General features: G+C 32.8%; 4 protein-coding genes across 9 annotated transcripts; 2 read left to right on the top strand and 2 right to left on the bottom strand.

The window, feature by feature from the left end:
- Positions 1 to 16: 16 nt before the first annotated feature.
- On the bottom strand, positions 17 to 4,243 carry LOC103579041 (ileal sodium/bile acid cotransporter). 2 transcript variants are annotated; one of them, XM_008560335.3, is made up of 7 exons: positions 3,787 to 4,243; positions 2,671 to 3,000; positions 2,396 to 2,605; positions 1,858 to 2,032; positions 1,407 to 1,669; positions 1,141 to 1,327; positions 17 to 1,060 (listed from the first exon to the last, which is right to left on the bottom strand). In XM_008560335.3, exons 2-7 carry the CDS (start codon positions 2,995 to 2,997, stop codon positions 891 to 893), a joined length of 1,332 nt encoding a protein of 443 aa, XP_008558557.1. In that variant the 5' UTR covers positions 2,998 to 3,000; positions 3,787 to 4,243; the 3' UTR covers positions 17 to 890. The 2 variants fall into 2 exon arrangements, with proteins under 2 accessions (XP_008558557.1, XP_008558558.1); XM_008560336.3 differs by lacking the exon at positions 3,787 to 4,243 and adding an exon at positions 3,411 to 3,666.
- Positions 4,192 to 12,339, top strand: LOC103579042 (uncharacterized). 3 transcript variants are annotated; one of them, XM_008560337.3, is made up of 8 exons: positions 4,192 to 4,270; positions 8,808 to 9,053; positions 9,294 to 9,357; positions 9,437 to 9,635; positions 9,721 to 9,815; positions 9,908 to 10,044; positions 10,116 to 10,484; positions 10,555 to 12,339. In XM_008560337.3, exons 3-8 carry the CDS (start codon positions 9,310 to 9,312, stop codon positions 10,916 to 10,918), a joined length of 1,212 nt encoding a protein of 403 aa, XP_008558559.1. In that variant the 5' UTR covers positions 4,192 to 4,270; positions 8,808 to 9,053; positions 9,294 to 9,309; the 3' UTR covers positions 10,919 to 12,339. The 3 variants fall into 3 exon arrangements, with proteins under 3 accessions (XP_008558559.1, XP_008558560.1, XP_053593530.1); XM_008560338.2 differs by lacking the exon at positions 4,192 to 4,270 and having other exon boundaries at positions 8,610 to 9,053; positions 9,944 to 10,044; XM_053737555.1 differs by lacking the exon at positions 4,192 to 4,270 and having other exon boundaries at positions 8,610 to 9,053.
- On the bottom strand, positions 4,437 to 7,775 carry LOC103579043 (uncharacterized). Of its 2 annotated transcripts, none has more exons than XM_008560339.3 (8): positions 7,445 to 7,775; positions 7,106 to 7,378; positions 6,229 to 7,038; positions 5,934 to 6,156; positions 5,616 to 5,830; positions 5,307 to 5,540; positions 4,863 to 5,236; positions 4,437 to 4,771 (listed from the first exon to the last, which is right to left on the bottom strand). In XM_008560339.3, the coding sequence occupies exons 1-8, from the start codon at positions 7,544 to 7,546 to the stop codon at positions 4,666 to 4,668; spliced, it is 2,337 nt and encodes a 778-aa protein (XP_008558561.2). In that variant the 5' UTR covers positions 7,547 to 7,775; the 3' UTR covers positions 4,437 to 4,665. The 2 variants fall into 2 exon arrangements, with proteins under 2 accessions (XP_008558561.2, XP_008558562.2); XM_008560340.2 differs by having other exon boundaries at positions 5,988 to 6,156.
- A 601-nt stretch (positions 12,340 to 12,940) lies between the features above and the next one.
- Positions 12,941 to 17,402, top strand: LOC103579044 (uncharacterized). 2 transcript variants are annotated; one of them, XM_008560341.2, is made up of 3 exons: positions 12,941 to 13,019; positions 13,100 to 13,245; positions 13,316 to 17,402. In XM_008560341.2, exons 2-3 carry the CDS (start codon positions 13,228 to 13,230, stop codon positions 17,291 to 17,293), a joined length of 3,996 nt encoding a protein of 1,331 aa, XP_008558563.2. In that variant the 5' UTR covers positions 12,941 to 13,019; positions 13,100 to 13,227; the 3' UTR covers positions 17,294 to 17,402. The 2 variants fall into 2 exon arrangements, with proteins under 2 accessions (XP_008558563.2, XP_008558564.2); XM_008560342.2 differs by having other exon boundaries at positions 13,097 to 13,245.
- Positions 17,403 to 17,522: the final 120 nt, after the last annotated feature.

Genomic DNA, 17,522 nt, shown 5'->3' with positions numbered 1-17,522 from the left:
TTTGTTTGTACATATTCAAAATTTATAAAATTCAATTGTACATATTTTTAAACAGACACTTTAAATATTTTATTTATATAAAAATATTATTTATATTTAAACAAATAAAAAAGGTTTAACATTTAATATATTATAAAAAAAAAAAAAATGTTGAAATTGATACATATAAACGTAATGACAACAATATTAATATATCCTAATATTCAATATCACATGCCATAACATACAGCAGAATTAAAAATAATAACTAAAAAAATAATAAAATTTTATAAATAATGTCGTTCAATAAAATTCATCATCACTCATAATCGACTTAATAATTTTGAGCGGTGGATTATTCGACGCCTAGTTGATAACCGGACCTCGGTTCATCCGACTAGAATACATGTGGAATAATCCAATTTAATACCATTCAATTTGTTACTTAATTTATTATTTAAAATTAAAAAAAAAATCAGTTTAATTTAAGGCAACTCAAAAAATGCGTACACTGGAAGTTAATGAAAAATAAACCGAAATTTCTAATTGTCTAGACTGTAAAATTATTATTATTAATTTTGTTAGAAGTGACGTAATCTCGAAACACCACTGATGACCTAGAGATCAGTTGATTTAAATGAACACTATTTATCTCAATTGAAAATATGTTTATGTATGCATTGGTCGGCTATAAAAAAAATTTAAAGCTGATATCTGAGTTGCTGATTTATATCAAAATATTAAACTCGGCGCTGCCGAGTTTTATATATTTTAGCTCCTAAAAAAAATTAGGAGCCTGTTTTATGTATTAATGTATAACTAAATAATTATATTTTAACAATAAAATATAATATTTATGATATCTAATTACAAAAGACCCTACTACCAGTTATTTTAAGTATTAATGCCGTTTATGGTGATTGTAATGCTGATAAATTTGATATGACGATAGGCATCCCATCAGCTTGTAATTTTTCAGATAATTTTTCATCTTTGTTTTTTCTGCGGTCAGAAATAACTTTTATCAACCATAAAATCATCAGTGGAATCGGCGTCATTATGGCACATGACACAGGAATCACTAAAGAAAAAAAGTTATTTATTTAAATAAAAATAGAGTGCAAGTGATTAATTAAATGGATTGAAAATTAAAATTTTTACCGGTGGTAAGATCGGCAGTTGGCTGCTGCATACCGGATTTAAGAAGGAAAATAGCAATTCCGGTGTTCTGAATTCCGGTTTCAATGGCAATAGCACGAACGTCAGCTTGCGGTTGTCGGAAGACCAACATCATTATCAAACCGCATATGAATCCTAGCCATGGCAAACCCATTCCTGCTAGAGTTATCTATCGAAAAATTATTTAAATTTAAATTTATGGATAAAAGACTTGGTCTTTAGTTGAGATTTAAATATAAAATAATTACCTGCCAGGAAAATAATTCGAATAAATATAAATTTGTTACAATGGCAAAAATAACAATAAATAAAATTAAGATTACGGAAAAAGGTTTCATTATTCGGACCATTATTTTACAAAGTCTTGGGAATTTACGTTGAATTAAAAACCCAATTGCCAATGGAACGACTAAACCAACAGCTGAAAATGCTATTCTGCTGTAAGGTATCTTTATATTTCCTTTGTCAAAAATATATTTACCCAGAGTAAATATCCACAGTGGCATGGTACCTAATAAAATAAAATAAAACATTATAATTTATAATTTAAAGCTGTGATGTCATTGCAAAAATTAACAGTCACAGACTTCACGCAGACTGTTTACATAAAACTTATGTATTTGATTCGAAATATTTTATCAGCTTGGAATTAAAATTAATGGGAAGATAAAAGCATGAAAATAGTATATATTTAATTACCAAAAGAAGCCAAAGTTGACACAGTTGTCATGCTGATAGAAAGTGGAAGGTTTCCTCCTAAAAGCAAAGTCCATATGTTTGATGCTCCTCCACTGGGACTTATTCCAGTAAAAAATATACCGATTTGCATTTCTGGTTTGTTAGGAAATAATATTTGTCCGATACCAAACGCCAACTATTTGATAATAAACAATAAAATTAATTTATTTTATCAACATTAAATATAAATAATTTTTTTTCACCGCACCCGCACCGGAAGTTTAAATTCCCACCCTGTTAAAGGGGAAGCAAGTTGTTCTTTTTCTCTCATAAGACAAATAAATGATGAAAATTAACGCATGCGCCATTCTTCCCGCAAACAGGCAAAAATTTAAACTTTCAGGTGCAGATCTAGTGAAAAATCGAGTACTAAATACAGAGGAAGGTAAGACGTCCCAATTCACGTGTTTGCTACCCTTGCTTTCACCTCAGATAGGCAATTACACGGGTTGGAATGTCCTACTTTCCACCCTCGGTGTGTAATATACAAATTAATTACCAGAGGCATGATTATAAATTGACAAATCGATCCAATAATTGGCCCGATAGGTTTCCTTATCGTCTGACGACACACGTCCCAGTCCATAGCGCATCCGAAATTAATATACAATATGCACACAAGAGCTACAACACTTCCAGTAAATAATCTATCGATTATACGTTCCGGACGTATAACAATTACCTCTAATCTGTTCAGCTCATAAGTTTTCTGCAAAGATTAAAATTTGATAATAAATTTAATTATCGATAATAATAATTTACAAAAATGCCTACCCCTTTTTCAGTGACTTTTAAGACAATGTCAGCTTTACCAAGAAAAAGACCCGTAATATTTAAAGAACTATTGAAGCGATCGACACCAGCAGGTAAAGATTCAACCCATGGTTCCTTGACGCTCACAACATGATGGTCAGTATTTTCGATGTCAAATTTAAGCCCTGGTCTGTCAACTCCCTCAGGAATTACCAATTCAAATGGGACACGTATTACGTCATCAAGATGAAGGTTGACCGACTGATTCCCGGCAAAAGATAACTGCCAGGCTTGGGTCGTTTGTATTCTCATCAGTCCCAGCAGTAGAATTCCAATGTACGTCAACATATTCTACAATGAAAAATGACAATAAATCAAAGTTTATATTTTTAAAATATTATCACAGTAATTTAAAAATAATTAATCAAGCCCGACTACCGATTTGAAATATGAATGTTTTGACATCATAAATTTAAATATTAAATATTCATTAACGACTCAAGTTTTATTAACTTGTAGCGTGATTAAATTCAATCATAATAATTTAAATAACTGGCTCTATTGTTAATTCATTTATAAGTAAATATTAATATCCAAATACATATGGGATTTAGTGATTTAATTTATTTTTGTAATTATCCACTTTTACGTTCAATAATTGTTATTATAATTAAGCCGAGTATCATTTATGCAACTCACTCTCGCTTATTCATCATATCATTAATTTAAAATCCCTATTTATATATAACATATCAACTTACATAAATATAAATAATTTTCAAATACTTGAGAACTTTTAAATAACAAGCAAATGATAAAACCAGGTACTGATAATTTTAAAAAAAGCAAGTGATTTGAAATTGACATAGACGAGATATTTAAGGACAAGCACTTAAGTGATTACAAGCTCAAAACTTGATAACTTGCTGATAAACCGAAGTACTGTGGCCATTAAAAATTTTAAGAATCAGTAAAATAATCAGTAGACTTGACGATAACACTAATTATCATCAATTTAATCTTAAAATCTTGCTTGTTTTTTTTTTAAATTTATAATTACTCGTTACCTGCAATGAGCATTGCAAAATAATAAACAATATTATGTAATAATTGCATGTATATATTAAGTAATATTACCTTGGATAAAAAAATAATTTGTCGACAAATAAAACGCACGTTTCATTAAATTTGAAGTCACTAACTGGAGATACTTTCACGTGCGCTAGTTTCGAGAAAAGGAATAGACTGTTTTAAAAAGAAGAATTTATGTGGATCCACATTTGTGCGTGAAACCGGATTTAAGAGCAATTTCACTTTAATGTTAAGTAAATACAGTACTGATAGACGAGTAGTTATTTTATTGCCGGTGGTATATAACGATAATAATATAACGAATAAATAAAATAAAATAATAAATTATATAAACGTGGGTTTAGTCACATAGGCACATGTGCTCCGCGTCACTGAGATATAAATATACACATAGTATATTTGTCCTTTAATGTGTGTAAATACGAAAGAATTAAATTTGCTGGAGCGGAATCAGTTGGAGTCGAGGTATAGACACTGAATACGTGACTTCTGACTCCGAAAATAATTCCTACAATGGTTCGACCACTTGGTAGTAACAGTAACCTTGATTTTATATTATCATTATTTTACATATATTCAGTATATATAGGCAATCACGTAACGTAACTGATTTTGACTATTTTCCGTGGCGGCATCTATGTTACTCGCTATTAGAACTTATTTTTCTTTTAAATTAATAAATTTGATGTCTGGAATCAAAATTTTAAAATCTTTAAGTTTTTAAAATTGTATTAATTATTTAAATTATACATTTAATTGTTAATTATTTTTATCGGTCGCTGGTTCCCCAAAAAAATATTGTATTAATAAATAAATAAATAAATTATTTTTAGTATCACACGATTTATACAGATAATTGTTCTATAAAAATATTTATCTCCATGATTAAAAATAAATATTTTTTAAATTATTATTATTTTGGCTTCAAAAATCTTGAAATTCTAAATCAAATAATTTTTGTATGACATCGTCCATTTGAAGTTCTTTTGATATTTCTACAACCAACTCGTCTATCAGTTTGTCAGATATCCTGCCATAAAAATAATACATTTATTAATAAGGAACGAGACAAAATTAATATAAAGGCATTGATATATTTTAATTAATAGAATGAGGTTTACCATGAAACCACTTCCCAGGGTTTGTTTAAACTGTTGCTGGTGTACATGGGACTCAAACTGCAGAGACGTTGGTACTCATCTCGGTACTTGAGGAGCCGATCCACTGAATCATGGGATACATTGAGTTTAGTCAGTCCAGAATTTTTATTGTCACTTGCAGCAGATTCTGAAGACTCTCGATCGCTTTCAGATTCACGAGAGCTCTGGGTTTTGGAAGTCCGTTGAGTTTCTGAAGACTTGCTGCCATTGTCATGGGACTCGGGCGACGTGATTGAAGATTTCCGACTGCTTTTCATTTTCTCTGCTAGATACTCGTGCAAAAACTCCAGGAGAGCCTCCATTGTCGTGGCTTCTTTCAATGATGAATTTTTTTGCTGCAATTTATATTTTACTGTTAATAAAAATCACAGGAAATAACTTTATAAAATAAAAATGAGCGTATACTTTTTTAGCAGCTAAAGAAATTAAATCCGTTATGATTGGAATTAAACTAGACAGTTGTTTATTTTTAATAACAATTTCTGTAGATGATTTTTTTTTATTAACATCAATCTGGTTTCTGGACTTTGTTGGTGGTCTACTTTGCGTATCATTTTCCCGCTTTATGTTTGTTTTTTTAATTTTATTGACAGTGGACATTGACGAGTGGCAAATACGCGATGATATTCCATGGCTTCCCTGAAAAATTAAATATTTGGCATCAATAATTAAAAATAAATAAAAATACCAATTTTAAAAAATAAATTATCATACAATTTCCGAATCAGTTGGCATCATTTCCATCACAGTTCTGATATCATCCTCTTTTTGATAATCTCTAGTCCTAAAGCGGCTTCGTTTCAAGACTTCACGTCTAGGCTTTTGCATCGCGATATTTTGATGAGGTTCGATTGGACCCGAGGCAGGATTATTCAACCGTAATCTGCCAACAGTAGTTCTTCTGTCTCTTGGATAGACACCAACAGTAACTATGCACATCAATAATAATTAAACACATCAATAATTTATCAGTAAACAAATAATCTAACGATTTGTTATTTTTTTTTTCTATAAATATTAATCATTTGATACCAGGCCGTCGATTTCTCAGGCATTTTGTATATTTAGAATCAACGCTGTACATACTAAAACGATTTGGATAATTTTTACGGTTGTCCAGACGATTTCGTCTTTTAGCTTCGGATGTTGATGCGTTAATGAGTGTTGGTGCTGTGTGATTGTAAGCTGAATCATGATCTGAAGTCAAACGCAGCTTTGATAAAATAGCATAGCACCTTTTCTGCGTATCTTTACCCTTCAATAAAAATATTCAATAAATTATCAATGACCATCAGCAAATTAACAACTAGAAATTTAAATAAATTACCAAAGGAAGTGGAGCAGTATCACCAGCACCGAATAATTCAGCAGTGAGATTAATTTTTGAGCAAACATCTCTGAGATCAATAACGACTTGTAAAATTTCCTTGAGCTTTCCCGGATGTCCTTTTAAAATAGAACTCGGTATGTGCTTACAGTAAGCACTCAAAGCGTTGAGTAATAATTGATGAGTTGAGCATAATTTTTGTTCCAACGCTTGCATGTGCAGAGACAATACCCGTTTAGTAGGTCGTCTAGCACCGGGTGACATAACTCTCACGTGTCTTTGGACGTCTGACATTTGACGTCTCAAATCATACAAATAATTACGTGAAAATCGTATTGCGAACTCCATAACTCGTTGCTGACGTCGTTTTAAATCGATATCACCGTCTGGTTGGGGTATCCGACAAAGACGGTATGATATTTCATCCAAAAGTTCTGAAATTTTAGCTTGAATACCTAAAATTTTATGAGCTACCACTGGGTCTATACGAACGACATGGACAGAATATTGATCACGCTCATTTTGTGATGTCAATTCAGGAGTTGAAATGCATTCACGGCAATTGCAGTCACGATAAAAAGTACAAGGACGTTCATGACGATGTCTTATTGTGTGCTCGTAGCGCAATTTTGTTGTTTTGGATTTGAAATCCAGTTGAGATACCGGCGAGCGCTCGTAGACCAACTGATCCTCGTCTTCTTTTTGTACAGCTCGCAGTGTGCTGCTGCTTTCTGAGTCATTATCATCATCATCATCATAGTTTTCAACTTCATAATCAAACTTCAGTGACTTTTTATCATTTCTAGGAACCTGAGCGCGAAAAAATTATTGATGATGATTAAATTATCATTTAAAATAATTATAAATAAATAATTACCAAGTCATCATGTCTTTTGTCATCACTTGTACACGTGATCAGTCTTTCTGTATGTTCAGAGTCGTCGTCAAACCTCCTGAGCTCGTGATCAACTTCTTGCAAATTAGCACGTAAAATTTGCTTGGCATCAACGTCCCGGTAACAATTAAGGTGATAATCGTCTTGATGTTCCTGCTGATTTACAAAAGAAGTCCAGACTCGTTCCTCATCGTTTTTCGTTCTCTGTCTTCGCACATCTTTCACGATATATTTGAATTGATTTGAAGGCACGTACTTGAAGAAATAATTAAAATTTTGAATTAAAAATATAATTATAGATAAAAATAAATAAATAAATACCTTGAAATTAAAGTCATTATCATCGTCATCGGTGTAGACATTTTCACAAGATTTTTTATCATTTAAATAATTAAATTTCATGGATTTGATGACGGATGACATGACCGTTTTTGGTTATGTCTGTCATCAAAAATGAATAATTTTTTTTAAACTTTTTTTGTTTATTACAATATGTTATTTTAGTTTACCAAAATCCATTGTGTTATTATTATATTTTAATAAATTGTAACGGGTTTAATTAAAGTTAATTTATTCCTAAAAACAATTTTAATTTAACAGTTTTTAAATTCAAACAGCCAATTATGAAAATGCAAGTGCGTTTGTTTACGCGTCGTTGGGGAACGACCGGCTGCTGCTGCATTCATTCAAAAATTTTTTATTACTCAATAATCACCTCATATTTTTTATAACATGAATTTAGATACCTTACATATATTTATTTTTTAAAAATATCAATTATTGATTCCCGCGCATTTTAATAATTTTTGAATTTTTTTTTTCCATCAAATTGCGCGGGATTTTTTTTAAAAATTTGAACTCATGTTAATTGTCGACAGTAATTAATAATAAACCCACAGTAAATTCTTAATTACTTTTTTTTTAACAATTTATAATTACTCAGACTTGATCAAAGTATTTAAATATTCAAATCTGAAAATAATTTAAAATATTAAATTTTATATTACAAAAAAATAATATGATTCTGAAGTTAGCAGACAATTTAAAATTTGAATTTTCTTTTCCAAAATTTAATTTAAAATAAAAAAAAAAAAAATATGTACATGTAGAAAATTAAAGAAACTGCAAGTACAATTTTTTAAAAATTTATCGTTTTTAAAAATAATTCAAAAATTATTAGACGTCGGTTAACTTCGGTATCATAAAAATGATCAACTCCTGGTGCTTTTGCAGCAAGACAAGATGTTTTTTGTAATTGCATGTACATTAAAAAATAAAATAAGATATAAAAAAGTAAATGTACATGTAGGTACATAAAATTGTCAGGTGAACAAAGAAAAAAAAAGTAAGTATATGTACGTGGATGTATATAGTGGGTGCGGTCGTAGAATCACCAGCACCAATGACCGAGTACCGAGCAACCGAGTAGTCTCCGGCTACTGGTTGTCAGTGTAGTTTGCAAAAGGCATACTCGTATGCCATCAGTAGGAGAGTGTTGGTCTAGTCTATGTAAAGTTTAATGCTGTGGGTATGAGTCCGCGATCAATACTGACGACTACGCCGGCTTTCTTCCCTCGAAAAAGTCGCCCGAAGATTTCCGCCGGCGTGTCAGTTTGAGCAAAATTAAACGCGCTGCGTACCGAGTTGTTGGACTTTACTAATTATAAATAAATAAATTTGTCAGTTGTCAGTCTATCAATCATCGGTATATCGATTTCTAAAGCAGAGCAATTGGGAAATTTGAATAATTGACGTAAATAACGCGGCCTCGACGACTACCTCGGCTGAACCGGGTGAACCACCCAGGGGAGGAAGGCATCAACGAGGGCATTAAATCCAAGACGTCGTGCCCTCGTCTCGCTCCACCCTCCTCCCTCACTTTGGTTCGCCACCTCGCAACGAGTTCCGGTTTCACATCTCGACGTCTAACGTACGTACTTTATTTAAAACATTTATTTTATATTTATTAATATAATTACTGTCTATTGATTTAATAAATTTAGTCATTATTTTGCAGTAAAGTTAATATATGAGACTAGCTCATAGGTTGTCTAGACAATTATATTGACGCGTTATATTTGCGCGGTGTTGAATTATTCACGAATTGAGTCGCAAAAATATAATCGCGGATCAATCATCAGTTAATTTATAATTTTATTTGCATTTTTAGAAAAATAAATCGTAAAATGACGTCGAAGGTGTTAGTCAAGTTACCCACGGTGCCATTTTCTCAGGTCGGTGACTTTTAAATTTGATTGGAGATAATTGCATTTTTCTTTTATCGAGTGTTTTCTTTTCCTTTTTCTTTCGTAGGGGAAAAAATCAACAGAGCTAATGAGTTTGCCAGCGAGAAATGACGGTGTTGCAACGCCCTTGCGATCTCAGCAAGCGGGTATTAATGGAGATAGGACACCTCAGTTGGAGCAGAATATGAAGTTTCTTCAGGAACAACATCAAGCAACTCTCGTTGCTTTGCATCAGGAAGTGGAGACTCTGCGACAACGAAATCGCGGTATAAAAATAATTATAAATAAATTAATAAATGTATTGAATTTGTTTTAGAGTATAATTAATTTATTGGTGATTTGAATTTTTAGATTTACAATTTCAGTTGGTATTTACTAAAGGCACTGCGTGTACAAATAGCCCGTCATCACCAGAAGATAATTCAAACGGGTTTGTGAAACCTAAGGTACTGATTACTATTATTTATTTATTTATTATTTTTAAGATAAACTTTCAGACATCGATGATTCGATCACGATTCCGATGTCTGTCTGATAGGGAAGCCCAGTTAGTGTCAATGTTACTCCTCTGCAGATTGAACTTCTTGAACGTGATCTCGAGGAGCTCAAAGTATCATTCAATGACGTTAAGAAACAAAATGTCCATCTTCTTGAAATAATTGAGCAGCAGAAATTGTAATTACCAAATCGAGTTGGAAACACAATCAAAATTTGATATTAAGTGTAATTATTGTAATTTTATTCAGGAAACTAGAACAGACGGCAAAGGACAAAGAAAAACTTAAAGTCAATGATGCGGCTATACAAGTGGGAGAAACGACAAATTCAGTAAACAGTGAACTGGCAGCGCGTCTAGAGGATGCAGAGTCATTGGTAAAGAGACTGCAACGTGAGAATTCAGATCAGCAGCGTGAAATAGCAACGATAAAAGCGTCATCAGCTAAAAATTCTGGTGGGAATCGCAGTGGACATGGACGAGGACGAGGAAATAACGAAAATGGTCATCACAGTCGCGGATCATCTGGTGACCCTGGACAGTCTGGTAGAAATTCTTATAAATTTCCTCCGTTAGAAGGAGAAAGTTACTGGAGAAATGCTGCTCGAGGACGTTCCAGGTTTCTTTGAATTCCATATTGCCTATTTATCAGTAATAATAAATTAATAAATAAATTTTTTTACCACTAGTTACGATCGTCATTCGGGACAACATCACCGTCGCAACCGCATGGATAAAGAGGAAAGTGAACCTGACATGTCCTGTCGTATTGTTCTGCCAGAATTACTTAACAGCAACGTAAAACCAGAGATCCCTTGCTACCCACAGTTTTATCCTCGCTCATCACGGGGATACCACAACGGAGGCGGTGGTAGTGGCGGCGGTAACTATTACAGGGACAGCGGCAATCGCAAATTTCGAGGACAAGGACGTCAAAAAGATCGTCGAGAGCAACAGGACTCGCGAGGCGATCATCGTGATTATCGTGATAGAAATTCCAGAGATCAATCAAGGGATTTTAATGACGGCGCACATATGTCCAAGAAACAGTAATGCGTTTTTAAAAATCGATGAATAATTATTTGCATTATGATGGTGATTATTGCTACTAACATGAAAATTACATAAAAACATATATGCATGTTGATATACATGTGGCTTTAAACAGCAGACTTTGTGTTTTAGTTACCACGCATGAGAATCCTCGTGTTAAATATTTATATATTACGTGTAAAAGAACCGATCGTCATACTAGTATTAACCCTTTAATGGAAAAATTCACTAGCGGCATATTTATAATATTTAAATTATTATTATTATGATTATTATTGTTATTATTAACGGAAAAATGGTAAGATTTTAATCTCGTAGCTTGGTAACTATTCAATCCTAAAATGAGCTACACTCGGGCATGATTACGTAATAAATAGACGACTACATAATAGCGGTATTTAATATTCGGTATAAAAAATATGAAAACAAAATATAAAAATCAAATAAACTGGTATGTTATTATAAAGGTATTTAAATATTGTATTAGATGAATTAAAATTGGTGTAATCTAAATTTTAATCGTAATAGATTTTCCGTAATGAGTAATTTATTGAATTAATTGATAACAAACAAAGTAAAACATAAAAAAGAACCAGAAAAAATGTATACTCTGACAGTTGCTATATAACAAGTAGAAATTGAGACTGAATCATTAAAACTTTGGAGGATAAAAATAAATAAAAATTAAAGGACTAAAAATTTAATTAGTAATTTTTAAATTAACATATTTATATTGATTGTGTATCAAGCACGACGCTTAACAATATTGTGAATTCAAATCCAGTCATATTTATCGTTCATCATTCAATGTTTAATTGTTTTTGTCATGCTAATTAACTGTCAGTTAAAAATGAATTTATTTGTTGATAATTTAAAAATGCTTAGTTTATGTGGGCGGCATTCATCTCAGCTTCCATGAAGGAAAATACTGATGCTTATTGTGATAATTTTTTTCTTAACATTTAAAATTATTTAATTGTTCTACTCTATCGTTTGCTATATAATTATATATGTATATGATACTTTTATAATGAAGTTTTGATTTTTTTAAACTTTATAGATCTGGAAGATACTTTATATATTCTATTTAATATTCTATAAAACATGAAACAAACTAAATACGTAAAGCAGTGATTGATGATTATAAATTTTAAATAACTTTTTTAGCTCTAGTGTCATTTAATAATAAACAGTCATACTACAAAAAACAGAATATTGAATAATAGTAATCACAAAGGTCTGCATGGATGATATTCCCAACGATAAAGTCATCGATTTTTTAGTATACAATAAATACGCCTCATGTTAATTATAAAATTATACATATATATACACATTATATACATGTATAAAATTATAAAACAAATAAAAATCTTTATAATCATAAAGTACAATTGTACGCTTTAATGGGTGATAAAATTATTAAATATAATACTGAATACTGCACTGAATTCCTTGTACTAAGTATGAACAATAAAAGTATATTGAAAAAAATCATATTAATTTTTTTAATTTTCAAATTTTTAAATATTAAATAAAATATTTTCTCAGCAGAAATATCCCCTCCTTTTTAAATTAAAACTTAGGATGAGTGTGAATGTAGCAGGCATCAAATTTTAAACTTTAAATAAATAGAGTAATAATTTAAAAAACAATATTTATAAAAAATGTACTTATTAATTTCAAAATTTTTTAAATGCGCATTTTTTTCAAATTTTATTTTATTAATTATTTACTCTATTGATAATTTTAAATCTGTCTGAAGTCTGCTACATTTACACTCATGTGAATGTAGCAGATATAAGAAATTTTAAATTACAAGTAAACGTTTTTTAAATTCAAAATGTAAAAAAATGCACAGAGTAATTTTCAAATTCTATAAATGCGCATTTTTCAAATTTTATTTAATTTTAATTCACTTATTTCAAAATTTTTTAAATTCACGTCAGCTACATTCACCCTACATACTTATGATAATTTAAAATTTTTTAAGTTTCCCGCCAATAATCAATAAGTCGAAGTCTCGATATTTGCGTTACAAAAATATTTGTTTTGCCGCTGCTTCTATTTATTTACTTATTAAAAAAAAATTTTAATTACTGTAAGTAAATTTCAAGCTTCGCAGCTTTTTGTTGTTATGCAAATTGCAATTATTAATAATCTATTATTTTTTATCAGCAGGATTTTAAAATACCAGCATGTGAAGGATAATCAGTGACGTTTTTAGGTTATAAACATAAATAAAACATAATAATAGAAAGTCTACATAATAATATAAACATTAATTTGAATGAAGATATTTTTCAAAAATGTCATCACCGCCAAATGTAAGTAAACAATTAATTAATAATAATTTATGAGTGGTTTTCAATGTTGATGAGTACTTTCTTTGTTCAGATAACATTCGGATATTTACAAATGGAAGAGCGTTACAAAAATCTTGAACGCACGATTAAAAAAATGCAATTGAAGGAATTAGAAAAAGATAATATAAATAATATAATAAACGAGTCAAGATCCTGCGCTTCGAGTATCAATGGAAATTTACTGGACAACACAATTGGAGAAACAAACTCTCGTATTGGCAGCGAAGTTGTCTCGTCCAGCACAAATATGCGTAACATTATTTCTAAAAATCTAAATCCGCAAATGTACAGCAGTATCACAACATCAAGTTTTAAAAATTCACCAGATACTTTAGTAGATCGAGTTATCATGCCACCACCAAAGACAATGGGAATCCTGGCCCATTCGTCGCGTCGAAATTCACTAGCGAGCACACACATGCCAACAAAAATAAATCCAGCTGGTACTGAATCAAACGCTAGTACTATTTCTTCAATAAATTTTCCAACACCATCTGAGTTTAGCAAAAAAACATGTGAGATTTTACACTCGACCTTAGATCTAAACAAACCTGACCGCATTTTCATACAGTGGAAAGTTGTTCTGAATGATAAACGCGAATTGCTTATTAAAGGGAAACTAGATTGTGGTAGATCTGTTCGCAGTAAGCCGGTAGTCCAACGCATCGATGCGACAACTGTAAGATCTGTTTTTTCAAACATCTACTGCCTTCAAGGGAGAATTCACGACGAAGAGAATGAGCTACCGGAGTATGTACGCGGTAAATTTTACAATGGGTTTCCAGATGATTGGGAAAATGTTTATAATATTTGGCAAAGTTTTGTTGAAGGTGGTTGCGACATTAATTTTCGCTGGCCGACACCAATCACTGACAGCGACGATGACTTGATAAGTGAAATAACTGAAGTGTACTGTCCGTCTAAATCTCTGCGTCGTTTACGGCCACGTAAAAGACCTCCAAGAAGTACCGAAAAAATTAAAGACTTGAGTAAAAAGTCATTAGTGACCAAATCACCAGTCAACCCGAAGCATTTATCACCGGAGCATCGACCCGGAGAGTCGCTTCCTCCAACTGTATCTTTGTCAGCTCCAAAACAATTGACCAGAAGCCCTAGATCTGGATCCAGAGCTACTAATGATCGTAAAGCAGAAAAAGTATCTGAAGAAGCAGCTGTTGACTCTAGTGATGAGTCGCGTAATGTCATTGATATGTTTCTCGGTAAGATGTCGCATTATTTATTGAATAATTCAAACGCGCAGTTTACTCCAAGCGCTGAAGACAGCTCAGATATCGCGAAAGCCTTTTCAATTATGTTGAAAAATAAAAAACATTCCGTGGAATACTTAGACGGGATTGTTAAAATGTCTAATTCCTTGAAGAATACTATAATTCGGGCGGGAGTCGATGATCCAGTAGCAGAAAGTAATCAGCTTTCATCTGTACCACCTAGAAGTGGAAACTCGTCAAGGAATTTTAGTACCACCTACACGATGACTGATGCAAATAAAAGTTTATCTGCTGGATCGAATAAAATTCTTAAAGAACGAAATGGTGGTCAAGCAACAAGTAATTTTTGTGGTAAAGACAATTTGAAACGTGCTCCAGTTTGTAGAAAGTTAACTCATCGTGATTACGACAGTTCTGATGAGTATGACCGTGATAGTGATGATGATGATGATGATAAGCGTTATGACAGCCGACGCGTTTTGAAACCAAGATCCCTTCGAGTTCCCAAAAAAAGATTGCACGAACGGCAGAAAATATTGAAGTCTGTTGGACGTAGGCGTCCACACAATCATAATGACAGTGATTCAGATGACAATTTGCCGCATAAAAGTAAAAAAGTCTTCAATAGTCCTGCGTATGATGATCGAAGGACAAATATCGATGCCGTTGAACCGGAACAAGAAAAATTAACTCGACGTCATTCGAAAAATACCGACACCCGAAGGACACCCATCCAGCAACCGCCGATTGCGGTGAGAGAATCGCGGCCAGTCTTACAGCCTCCAGGATATCCTGCTTATCTCCATGATCGTCGAGGAGCTGAATCAGCTTCAACCATCACAGGATTTCTTGCCAACTATGACTCGTGCACCAGCTTCACCGAAGACGAGCGCAGGGTTCAGAACATGAATCGACAAAAACTCCAGCTAGACCATAACAGACTTGGCAAAGTTCTTCAACCGGTAGTGAGTAAAAACCCAGCGCAATATGATTCGTGTGTGAGTATCACCGAAGATGAATCGAATAAAATCACTACCGAGGCAACAAACAGAAATAAATTTAAGAAACCGGTACTTCAGGAAACAAACGCCCAGTACTTTGGTGAGATACTGAAGAGAACGACTCTTCAGCAACTTAAGCAGATTGAAAAAAATGATGACTATCAGCATCAACATCCTAAAACTAGTCCAAGTCTGTTGAAAAATGTCCAAAATCAACCGGAATTTTCTCAAACAATTCCTGCTAAAATGTCGATTACTGATGACAAAGAAAATGAAGAAAACGGAAGCAGGCAAACTTTGCGTGCAGCATCTCCACAAATTGTCAAAAGAGAAGAAAGACAAGAATCATCAAACAAAATAAATCCTGAATTTAAAAAACCTTCTGTCGTCAGTATAGAAAATGTATCAATGAAATTGCACCCTCGTTCAATTAAATCTCCACCGTGTCTTCAAGTCAAGTCACCGAAGAAAACTGTCGACAAGTCAGTTGATAAGCAATTGAGTGATGATAAATTAATAAAAAAATCTCATCGGCTAACTGATGAAAATACCAGAGAAAATGTATCAGTGCCAGTGCCTACTTTAAAAACACCCGAAGCTTTACAATCAGAAGCTCTCGCTCGTGGTAAAAATCTCAGTGACAAATATCCCCGGGACACGAGATGTGAAAAATTGCAAAGGAATCAGTCGCGAATAAAATTTGGATCTGAAGACAATCCGAAGGTCCTGACTTGTTGGATGCCGAATATAAAGAAGATGGCCAACACCAAGTACGGGCTTATTTTCGAAGGGAACCTGCTCAACGAAGCCGGTCATGTCAGTTCGAAAAAGTACAAAACTGATTTAATAGTTCGTAGAGTGACCCCACGGATAGTAGAAACGATAAACAATGAATTTTATCAACTGTCTGGAGATCTAGTGAACGCCAAGTACGTGGTACCGCGAGAACTCCAGAAGCTTTGCATGGACGGCTGTCCTGCCAAGATATCAGCGTTCTGTGAAAAATGGAGAAAGATTAAAAGCGACGAGTCAAGTTTATTTCAATCAGCCGAGTCATTAAACGCGTCGATAGACATGTCAAGTGTGCCGACGAGCTCACGTGGCCGTCGTAGGGTTCAGAGCCTGCGTTACTGGGAAGGCGAAAGACTGTCGATGAAAGGCGATGACGTCTACTACAGTCCAGGTCACTTGCAGGACTCGATTCTTCCTTCGTCTCATGAAACTTCCAGGAAAGATACTTCGCAAACTTCATCCAAGAAATGCAACACCAGCAAAGATAACTCGCTAGCAGTTAAAAAAAATTCAAATGATCCGAAAAACAAAAGTTCCAGCCTTTCGCCGAGAAAAGAAATTATTAAAACTAAAAAATTAAATGATGACAACAATTATAATTTAAATGCGCAGAAAGAATCTGGTAGCAAGACAGCAGTAAGTCCCCGGGTGTCATCAGACAATCGTAGACGCAGCCAAAGGTTCAGAAGCGCCAAAAGAAAGTCATTGCGTGAACCTAAATCGTCGTGCAGCGACTCCAGTCCTGGTGAAGATGCCGGAAACTCGAGGTCCAAGCGAAGACGCAGGGTAGTAAATTATTGTGAATTAGAACCTGATCGAGTTGATAAGAGAACTACGAGATCCAGTGACAGTAAAAATAAACGCGGGCCGAAAAATAAGTCAAAGCATGACAACGATGAGATGTCAAGTTCGGATGAAACTCCTCCAGGAGTTTCTTATTGCTACCGGAAAATTCCTTACAGTGATAAATTTTTTTCAGATGAATAATTTTTAATTATATGTATATATATAAGTATAAAAAAAAAAGTATTTAAATTATTATAAGTTGTGCTGCCATTATGTTTATACATTTTTTTAACCATGGAGATTATTTCTATCGCCGATTTTATTTCTTATATTTAAGTAAAATAAAAAATATATTTATATAATAATTAATATAAAGTATATAGAATTTATTTAATGAACACAACATATATAATATATACTATTTGTTATA

The sequence above is a fragment of the Microplitis demolitor genome, chromosome 3 (assembly GCF_026212275.2).
Source record: "Microplitis demolitor isolate Queensland-Clemson2020A chromosome 3, iyMicDemo2.1a, whole genome shotgun sequence".
NCBI classification, from domain to species: domain Eukaryota; kingdom Metazoa; phylum Arthropoda; class Insecta; order Hymenoptera; family Braconidae; genus Microplitis; species Microplitis demolitor.
Note: the sequence above shows the minus strand (reverse complement) of the source record. Positions and strands in the feature narration are given on the sequence as shown.

Bases quoted from the DNA above. Each gene is read 5' to 3' on its own strand.
- LOC103579041 (XM_008560335.3), bottom strand. From the start codon at position 2,997: ATGTTGACGTACATTGGAATTCTACTGCTGGGACTGATGAGAATACAA. The intron at 2,033-2,395 runs GTAATTAATTTG...ATTATCAAATAG, and splicing joins AATTTATAATCATGCCTCTG to TTGGCGTTTGGTATCGGACA. The intron at 1,328-1,406 runs GTAATTATTTTA...ATTTTTCGATAG, and splicing joins TCGAATTATTTTCCTGGCAG to ATAACTCTAGCAGGAATGGG.
- LOC103579043 (XM_008560339.3), bottom strand. From the start codon at position 7,546: ATGTCATCCGTCATCAAATCCATGAAATTTAATTATTTAAATGATAAA. The intron at 6,157-6,228 runs GTAATTTATTTA...TTTTTATTGAAG, and splicing joins ATACTGCTCCACTTCCTTTG to GGTAAAGATACGCAGAAAAG. The intron at 4,772-4,862 runs GTAAACCTCATT...TTTTTATGGCAG, and splicing joins CCCTGGGAAGTGGTTTCATG to GATATCTGACAAACTGATAG.
- LOC103579042 (XM_008560337.3), top strand. From the start codon at position 9,310: ATGACGTCGAAGGTGTTAGTCAAGTTACCCACGGTGCCATTTTCTCAG. The intron at 9,636-9,720 runs GTATAAAAATAA...TTGAATTTTTAG, and splicing joins TCTGCGACAACGAAATCGCG to ATTTACAATTTCAGTTGGTA. The intron at 10,485-10,554 runs GTTTCTTTGAAT...TTTTACCACTAG, and splicing joins GCTGCTCGAGGACGTTCCAG to TTACGATCGTCATTCGGGAC.